The sequence below is a fragment of the Oncorhynchus clarkii genome, chromosome 3 (genome assembly GCF_045791955.1).
Source record: "Oncorhynchus clarkii lewisi isolate Uvic-CL-2024 chromosome 3, UVic_Ocla_1.0, whole genome shotgun sequence".
Classification (NCBI taxonomy): domain Eukaryota; kingdom Metazoa; phylum Chordata; class Actinopteri; order Salmoniformes; family Salmonidae; genus Oncorhynchus; species Oncorhynchus clarkii.
Genome location: NC_092149.1, coordinates 51,205,239 through 51,215,376, shown reverse-complemented (window position 1 = coordinate 51,215,376; position 10,138 = coordinate 51,205,239). Strand labels below are relative to the sequence as shown.

General features: G+C 43.3%; 1 protein-coding gene across 1 annotated transcript in view; it reads left to right on the top strand.

Moving 5' to 3' along the window:
• LOC139396936 (kalirin-like) overlaps positions 1 to 10,138 on the top strand; it is a 162,478-nt gene that overhangs the window by 72,573 nt on the left and 79,767 nt on the right. The window contains exons 15-19 of the mRNA XM_071143876.1: positions 1,637 to 1,756; positions 6,726 to 6,944; positions 7,196 to 7,345; positions 9,283 to 9,397; positions 9,831 to 9,946. Of these exons, the coding sequence (XP_070999977.1) occupies positions 1,637 to 1,756; positions 6,726 to 6,944; positions 7,196 to 7,345; positions 9,283 to 9,397; positions 9,831 to 9,946 (720 nt within the window). The remainder of the gene's footprint in view (positions 1 to 1,636; positions 1,757 to 6,725; positions 6,945 to 7,195; positions 7,346 to 9,282; positions 9,398 to 9,830; positions 9,947 to 10,138) is intronic.

The following is a 10,138-nucleotide window of genomic DNA, read 5'->3' as shown; positions in this document are numbered from 1 at the left end:
GTCCGCCCTGAGATTGCAAGGTTGAGGGAGTTCGATCCCCGGCCGAATCGTAGCGAAGACTGTAGGAATGGGAACCAATCCGTCTCTACTTGACACTCGGTGTTAAGGAGATAGATTGGAGGTAAGGCTCTGTCATAGACTAGTGTTCTGTTCAGGGGGTGTACTTGTACGTCAAGCTGCCTTACGCAACAGGAGACAGGCTCCTATGAGTCATTGCGGCTCGTTACTTTTTTACTTACTAGATGAATTACTCATGTTATGGCGTACTGCAAATCCCATCACCATTTGCAGTAGCGCTAGCTAGCCAGTGGTGAAAAATCTATAGCCATGCAGCCGCAATAACCCTACCACAGATGGTTGCTGGCTTCCCTCACACAGTCCGCAGTTTCTTTCCTCATCTCGCGCCAGCTTCCTTCTGCACTAATCTCATTTGGACGGTTGTAATTGAGGGCCAAACTGCTCTCACCGGGGACCTGGGAGTGAAGAGGCTCCACTTTGCATGACGCACTCTAATGGTAATAGGGCTGATTGCTGGAGAGTAGCTATGAAGGAGGCTTCTGGGATGGTGCCCAGTCCAGGTAGTGTGGTTGGTAATGGAGGGAGGGGAGGGGGAAAAGGTGTAGCAAAGGGAAGGGCTGAGAGAGGGAGAGACAGAGAGAGTGAGAAAGAGAGAGAGAGAGAAAGAGGATGAGGCAGAAGGGAGGGAGGGAATGGAGGGGAAGGAAGGAAGGAAGGAAGGAAGGAAGGAAGGAAGGAAGGAAGGAAGGAAGGAAGGAAGGAAGGAAGGAAGGAAGGAAGGAAGGAAGGAAGGAAGGAAGGAAGGAAGGAAGGAAGGAAGAAAGAAAGAAAGGGAGAAAGAAAGAAAGAAAGGGAGAAAGAAAGAGAGTGGTACTGACGAGCCAAATCCTCTGCATAGCCGGTCTCTGAGTTTCAGGAAGCTAGAGAAAAAAAATGATCCATATGTTTCTAATCCCTCATGGGATTCCTAAATGAACAGAAGGGAACACGTGTAATATCTAATCGTTAATATGCCCGTGAAGATTATAGTACTGCTAATCCTAGTTTATCCCCTTGTTTATGTTGAACTATGCCACCAAGCTGTGCTTTTATGAAGCGCAACTAACTATACCAAAGCTCTGTGTGCCTCTAGTTTGATCTCATGCTTTATTTTGGGATCGCATTAGATATGCATTACATAAGCCTGACTTTTGGTATTTCTAGGTCTGACTCAGTCTGTCCCTCTGACGTTTTCAACTGCCGTTTGAGGCGAACCATGACTGAGCATGTTTCTTAGTCCTAAAAAAGTGACATTATTGAATACTGTATTGTGTTATGTTACACCAACCAGTTCTTCTAGCCACATTTGACCATAGCTTCCCGTGAGCTGATGGTTGCCCAGACCAGTGGTGTCTGGTGGCATTTTAAAGGTCAGGCTCATAGTTATGGCTGGAACGGAATCAATGGAATGGTATCCGACACATGAAACACATGGTTTTCATAGGTTTGGTACCATTCTATTTTAGCCATTATTATGAGACATCCTCCCTCACCAGCCTGCCTCCTCTGGCCTAGATCTAACTGTACTGTACCAATGTAAACTCTAAACTCCTCTCCTCTCTGTGTGTCCGCCCTGCAGGTCCTGGGCTGGATCCGGAACGGGGAGTCCATGCTGAACGCCAGCATGGTGAATGCCAGCTCGCTGTCAGAGGCAGAGCAACTCCAGAGGGAGCATGAGCAGTTCCAGCTGGCCATCGAGGTAACTGCTCCCCCCTCCCCAAAACCAGGCTGACTGACCAGGCTAATCACTGCAACGTGCGCTGTCATTAAACTACACACACACACACACAAGCATGCACGAAATGTAAACACAGCTAAACGCAACGGCATATTTGGTGTGAACTCCGTATACCGTTAAGACACACACACGCAGATGCACACACCCGTGCAAACATTGTCGGTCAACGTTACACAGGCTCAGGGGTACACACACACACACACACACACACACACACACACACTATCTTGGGGAAACAGTGCACTGGTTGTTTTCCTTCATCTCTTTAAATAGCTGCTGCTCTGAGCATGACGGCAGCGCTCACACACAGGATGGGGCTGCTTGGTAAAGTCCTGTTTCAGCACCGACACACACACACAGCACGCTGGTGACCTGGCACACAGTCTGGCTCTGCTGTGGCTCTGACTCCCGAGTAGTGAAGCCTGGATCCGGAGGCCTGTTCCAGCCCAAGGACCACCACCCAAGACTGTGTGTGTGTTTGCGTGTGTATATTTGTGTGTGTATATGTGTTTGTGTGGGTGCGTGCGTGCGTGCGTGTGCATGTGTGCTGAATCCTGTCCAGCACAGCTCTGGAATCGATTTGGGGGGAATGAAAATAAGCCCTTTAAGAACCTATTAGCGAACTTTAATGAAATCACTGTGCAGGGTGTAGAGGGAGTTTTCTTAATGTAATCACCATCCCTTCCTCTCTTTGGGGGAAACAAACATATTTACCCTAGAAAGCCAACACAGTGGCCTATCACACACACAATCATTTTCACCCTCTCCATACATCAGGTTTCTATTGGGACCTATAGAGAGAAAGGGGCAATCTGGGATTCAAACGACAACACAGCGATACCCCGCCACTTTTTTTGTTAAACAGCTGAGGGATGAGGTAAAACAAGCTTATATTTTGGGTACTGATGGGGCACGACAGTTGAACCAAACTCACGATGAGGCCTTTATTATTTACATAATCTTCTATAATCAATGACCTGCACCTTTAGCATGAAATAGATCATCAGAAAAATAATACAAAGAATGAACTGTATTGGGCGGCAGGGTAGCCTAGTGGTTAGAGTGTTGGACTAGTAACCGAAAGGTTGCAAGTTCAAATCCCCGAGCTGACAAGGTACAAATCTGTTGTTCTGCCCCTGAACAGGCAGTTAACCCACTGTTCCTAGGCTGTCATTGAAAATAAGAACTTGTTATTAACTGACTTGCCTAAAGGTAAAATAAAAAGGGATATTATTTTATACGAATACAATTGCTCAGAGAAAGAGCTTCTGTTTAACTAGTGATACTTTTTTTCCCCCTCTCAAAATGATTGGCATTCCTTTTTTCCATCCCTTTCAATACCTTACCTTTCGAGGGTAACGGCACTGAGCCTTTTTTTCTCAAATGTTTTATGAGATTGAAGAACACGTTGGGAGGGATCTTAGACCGTCTCGCCGTACATCCTTGATCATCCACCACCAGATTGTACAGTAGGTATGGGGTTCTTTTCTGCTTATGCGTTCCTTATTTCGACGCCAAACCCACCGCTGGTGTGCATGGCCAAAGAGCTCAATTCTCACGTCATCCAACAAAATGTAAACAAATGCCTGGTGCTTTGGTCAGATGCTTTTTGGCCACGCACTCCAATGGTGGGTATTGGAGCCTATTCTGAGAATGCATCAGCAGACAATAATCTCATACCTACTGTAAAATATGGTGATGGATTTTTTATGTTTTATGGGGCTATTTGGCTTCCACTGGTCCTGGGGCCCTTGTTAAGGTCAACGGCATCATGAACTTTACCCAGTTCCAGGACATTTTAGCCAAAAACCTGGTTGCCTCTGCTGGGAGGCTGAATCTTGGCCGCAAGTGGATTTTCCAGCAATACAGTAACCCGGAGCACACATCAACATTCACAAAGAAATGGATAATTGACCTCAAAATTGACATTTTGCAATGGCCATCTCAGTCTCTGGACATGAACACCATTGAAAACGTGGTTTGAATTGAAGATGTCAGTCCATAAGAGCAGACAAAGGATATCAAGGATCTGGAAGGATTCTGTTTGGAGGAATGGTCTAAGATCCCTCCCAACGTGTTCTCCAATCTCATAAAACATTTAGCAAAAAGGCTCAGTGCCGACATCCACGCAAGGTGAGGTATTGAAAGGTATTGAAAAGAGGGATGCCAATCATTTTCACCCATATCTCTTTGAGAGGAAATATATATATATATATATATATACTTATTAAACAAAATATTTTTCTCTGAGGAATTGTATTAGTTTAAAATAATATAATTTTCTGTATTTGTGAGCATAAAATATAGTGTAATGGGTGCGTGTCGGTGGCAGGGAAGTCAGGCGCAGGAAAACAAACTTGGTATAAACAGAGTCGTTTAATAAGTTCTCATAAAACTCCAAAAAACAAAACAAAATATACAAAAAAATTATATAAGTGGGTACAAAACCCATCGCACACCGACACATGACTTGCACATAACATACAATAAAACAATCTCCGACAAGGACATGAGGGGAAACAGAGGGTTAAATACACAACATGTAATTAATGGGATTGAAACCAGGTGTGAAGGAAGCCAAGACAAAACCAATGGAAAATGAAAAATGGATCAGTGATGGCAAGAAGGTCGGTGACGTCGACCGCCGAACACCGCCCGAACAAGGAGAGGGACCGACTTCGGCGGAAGTCGTGACATATAGCCAGTATTTGTATTAATATACATAATACACTATTATACCGTCTTTTTTGCTCATCTTTATCAAGGAAATCATTTTGGACCTGATCGTATCAATAATTCTGAAAGTAAAACAAATAGAAGTAGCAATCATAGATGACCCTTTAAGGGACTTATTAAGTCTGGATTTACCTGATTATATCATATTAGATGCAAAATGGATGTTGTAAAAGTAACTACATTGACAGAGCGTTCTAGATGAACCAGTGACTGTTATGTGATATATACTCCTATAAGATTGATGCTTTATGAAAGGTTTATGGCTCTTGGTCCTATGCTTTCATGTGGAGTCAGCATTTCCCTGGCCCTCCATTAGCTGTGGACCAGAAACCTGGGATGCATCCCAAATGGCACCCTATTCCCTATAAAGTCCACTACTTTTGACCAGAGCCCTATGAGCCCTGGTCAAAAGTAGTGCACTATAAAGGGAATAGAGAGCCGTTTGGGATGCGGACCTGCTTTACGTTATAGTTTAGGAAGGCTTCTAGAGTTAGGTAATGAAATTCCTTGTTTGTAATGTAACGGTACATTTTCTTCTCGTTCCTTTTCTGCAGATATTTTCAATGGAATTTTCATTCAAAGGACAAACTCAATTGCTCGTATTCCCTTTGGAAACAATTCCTCATTTTTGGGTGTATGATAGCACATAAGTTGTAATGTTTTTGATTAAGTAGTAACTTAAAGTTAAACACTGTGCTCATTCTTGTGTAAGTGCAGAAATGTTGAATTACTCTTGACGGCTTTATTTCCTTTTCTCCTGTATTAGCTTTCTCTGGTGGATTTATAGTTGTAAATCAGGCCTGGTGCTGGCAGGATAAGCACAACATGGTCGTTTGCCTCTATGGGTGTAATTCTGTAAGATTGAATAGACTTGTAAAAATGCATTTCTGTTCAATTCTGATTGATTTTTTCCTTTGTGATGTAGTGCAACCTAGCTAAGCAAAAAACAAAAAAAAAGCCATTTGACACTGCTACAACTGAATATACTCTTTCTAGAGGACAACATACACTGAGTGTACAAAACATTAGGAACACCTGCTCTTTCCATGACATAGACTGACCAGGTGAAATCTATGATTCCTTATTGATGTCACCTGCTAAATCCACTTTAATCAGTGTAGCTGAAGGGGAGGAGACCGGTTAAAGAATGATTTTTAAGCCTTGAGACAATTGAGTCATGGATTGTGTATATGTGCCATTCAGAGGGTATATGGGTAAGACAAACTATTTAAGGGCCTTGGAATGGAGTATGGTAGTAGGTGCCAGGCGCACCGATTTGAGTGTGTCAAGAACTGCAACACTGCTGTTTTTTTCACGCTCAACAGTTTCCTGTGTGTATCAAGAATGGTCCATCACCCAAAGGACACCCAGCCAACTTGACACAACTGTGGAATGCATTGGAGTCAACATGGGCCAGCATCCCAGTGGAACGCTTTCGACACCTTGTAGAGTCCATACCTCGAGGAATTGAGGCAGTTCTGAGGGCTAAAGGGGATGCAACTCAATATTAGGAAGGTGTTCCTAATATTTTGTACACAGTATATGTGAGATGAGGAAAAATGAGAGAAGTGCAGATGAAGTTACATCACAAATGGCACCCTCTTCCCTATATCGTGCACTACTATTGACCAGGGTCATGGTCAAAAGTAGTGCACTTCATAGGGGATAGGGTGCAATTTGGGACCTAGACATGGAGAGGCCATATGGAAAGATAATTGCATTTATTCTTAGTGTGACAGTATCTTTCGACAGCTCCGGACAAGTAGCTAATGAAATGTCACTTATCTTCAAGCCTCTCATATTTTTGCATCGTTCTTTTAATAAAACCAAACATCAAGATTAAATCATAATTTATTGGAAGGTTTTAATCACATAGGCAATGACGTCCAAAGAATACGCGTGCTCCCAGAATGCCTTGCAAGCACCAGACTAGACTGGACTGGCATATATCAAGTCTTTAGAAAAAAAAGGTTTAACATTACCATGCCTCACCTATGGTTCAGCCCCAAAAAACAACATTGTAGAAAACCCATTTCCGCAAAAGAATATATAAAGTCTTGGCACATGTTCAGTTTGTAAAAAAATCATATTTACACTGTTAAAATTAACACATGATCATGTAACATTGTCATGTCACTTACCCTGAACCTAAACAACCCCTCTCTCTCCTTTTCTCTCTATGTCCCCCTCCCAGTCCCTTTTCCATGCCAATTCCCTCCAGAAGACGCACCAGAGTGCCCTGCAAGTGCAGCAGAAGGCTGAGGTCATGCTCCAGGCGGGCCATTTTGACCCGGACGGCATACGGGCCTGCGCCGAGAAGGTGGCAATGCACTGGCAACAGCTCATGCTCAAGATGGAGGATCGACTCAAGCTGGTCAACGCTTCTGTGGCCTTCTACAAGACCTCTGAGCAGGTGTGTCCACACCACCCCCACATAGCGCTCCCTGAATTGTTTTTAGGTGTGTCGGAATCACTCAAGAACCACCTCGAGCATTTCCCATCCATTGAGACAAATGGTGGTGGTGGCCTGGATGGCCTCCATGTTGTCATCCTGTCCCTATAGAAAAGGCTGCATATTGGTAGAATGTCCTGTTCCGTGATGGCACCTCGAAATTGTGTCCAACCTAGCATGAAGACTAACTGAGACCCCTGTGCCCTCCTCAGGTGTGCAGTGTGCTGGAGAGTCTGGAGCAAGAGTACAGGAGAGATGAGGACTGGTGTGGTGGCCATGACAAGCTGGGAGCCATGGCCGAGACGGACCATGTCATCCCCCTCATCAGCAAACACCTGGAGCAGAAGGAAGCCTTCCTCAAGGTACAGCATAGCAACATGGTTGTGTCTCAAATGGTTCCCTATTCATTGTGCCTCCTTTGTCTGTGGCGGTACATCGTGTTGAAATAATAATAATAATATTGAAATAATAAACCAACACAGACAATTAGCTAGTTTACAGTACAGATAAATACGTAGCTAGCTAGCAATCCCATTTAGCTACAAACTTAGCAAACAAACAGATGAAGCTAACTAGCTAGTAGCCACACTAGCTGGGTCATTGACTCAAGATCAAGAATCGTCGCCACCCCTCTTTGTTCCTTTTGCCCAAACGCGGCAAATGCATAACAGCATAATGACCCAGCTTGCTAGCTAGAATCAAAATGGAAAACTTCCAGGGACAATTCAGTGGTATCACTAACTATGTAAGGACGACAGTAATACAATGTACACTTGAAACTAGCTAATGTTACAGAATAAATAGCGAGAGCAATATTAGCAAGCTAATACATTAGCTAGCTTTCTAACATTAGCGAGCTAGCTAACATTAGCTAGCTAATGGCGGGCCAGCTAGCTAAAAAGGCTTTTAAAACAGCTCTTTCAAAAGTAACTAGCTAGTGTTGCTAACATTTCATTCCTTTCCCTTCTCCTTTTTTGTCTTCTTCTTCCGTCTTCTGCATCTCTCTGCTCTACTCGATCCTTTAATTTTCAGAATACCACATGTACAGAATGAGAAGCAGATTTAGACAAACAAGATCGTCATTGCTGTGTTTGTATTTACCTCCAACAAAGATTTTTTATTATATTGACAAGATAGTTGAATGACCGCTCTAACAATGGAAATACATGAGGTGAGATTGGAATGGACAATTCTTGCCAATGAGAGGGCAGATATACTTGTGAACAACAGGCACAACTCTATATATTTTATTTTTTACATTTTTAAGTTGATGAAATGCCACGTGCATCCACTTATATCAGTGCATTCGTGACAAACTAACTATTAAGAACATTATGTTCGATCAAATAAGCCTCTCGTAGCAAATTAACTGTTAAATCTTTTGTTGACCAAATTCGCCACTCTCTCGTTGACCTCCATACAGAAATTATTTTCGTAGACAGATTTTCATCCTCTGCCTCCAACCAGAATAATGCCGATTTATATTTTCATCACCCTTTTGAAGCATTTCTGACATCGTCAATAGTTTGTTCCTTCCTAGGGAGGGTGAAGTTGCCCCTGGACGCTAATCTTGGGTCAGTTATGCATTTCCCCCTTAACCTAATGGTTAAGGATATGCTTGGGGGAGGGGATTCTGATCCTAGATGTATACCTAGGCGAAAGCAGGGAGGAGCATGAAGTTTCCTAACGGTACAGATCAGCTTCCCCAAATAAGAGAAATGCAAAACTGACCCAAGAATAGCTAGGGGCAACTTCACCCTAACTCCCCCAGCTCCTAAGAATCACCCAGGGTGATGAAAATACCTCTCCCAAAACTGACACCAGTGCTGCATGGAATAACACCAGTAGGGCACGACTTTTGATCTACTTTTTTACAAGGGCCCATAGGGCTCTGGACAAAAGTATTGCACTATAGGGAATAGGGTGCCATTTGGGACGCAACCCATGTTCTGTGGATCATTCATTTGCTGCATATTCACAGACCATGAACTCGGGCTGTTCTGTCTGTCTGATTCTCTTCAGTGGGACACATCTGTATTCTGCAACACGTAGCCGTTAGGATTCATATTGATTTTCCCTTTACAGAACTGAAATACATGTCCACCTCTTGCAAGACATGTTGTGAATGCCACTTTACTTGTTGTCAACTAAAAACGAATAACCATGTTGACAGTGATGTGTCTATGATGTCACACATGCAATATCTTAACCTCAGTTTCAATGTATTCTGGATGGTAGTTGTGGATATGTCGTCCGTTGCAATGATCCTGTTTCGACAATGTCCCTTCTTGTGTCCCAGGCATGCACGTTGGCCAGGAGAAATGCTGAGGTGTTCCTGAAGTATATTCACAGGAACAACGTGGGTATACCTGGTGCTTCAGGCCACGCCAGAGGACCCGAGCAGCAGGTTAAAGGTCAGTCACAACAGCCCTATTACACGATCATGGGTTGTGTCCCAAATGGCACCCTAAATGGCACCCTATTCACATTATAGTAGCTAATAATAATTATATTCAATTTGTGGAGTGCGTCTCCCCAGACTCACTGCACGCCTACTTTTGACCAGCGCTGGTCAAAAGTAGTGAACTATATAGGGAATAATAGGGTGTCATTTGGGACGCACTTATATTGACTACTGAGTACCAGACCTTATACTTTACTGTTACTAACTCTTTTATTGCTCTTTTTCTTTATGAAATGTACATATTTCTTTTTACGTTCAGTTGAACTTCTAGTTTCTTATGGACTATATGTTCTATATGGACTAGTTTGGGTTGTGTTTGAAACCACTGTGTTGACGATATGCTAACTTCTTTCTGTGCTCCCTGGTCTCCTTCTCCTCTCTAGCCATCCTCAATGAGCTGCTCCAGAGGGAGAACCGGGTTCTGCACTTTTGGACCATGAAGAAACGGCGCCTGGAGCAGTGCCAGCAGTACGTGGTGTTCGAACGCAGCGCCAAACAGGTGAGCTAGATGGACACTCAATCCCTATGGTACTTTTTAATGGTAAATTTACAAACATATATTCATGATAAATAGATTTGAAACGTGTATCTCGTTGTGGTAAATGGTGGAATATAAGTATAGCCAGTTATAATTGTAATGGCTTAGAAGATAAGAAGAAAAGAAGAACAATATTTACCTGGCTCAAAGAGA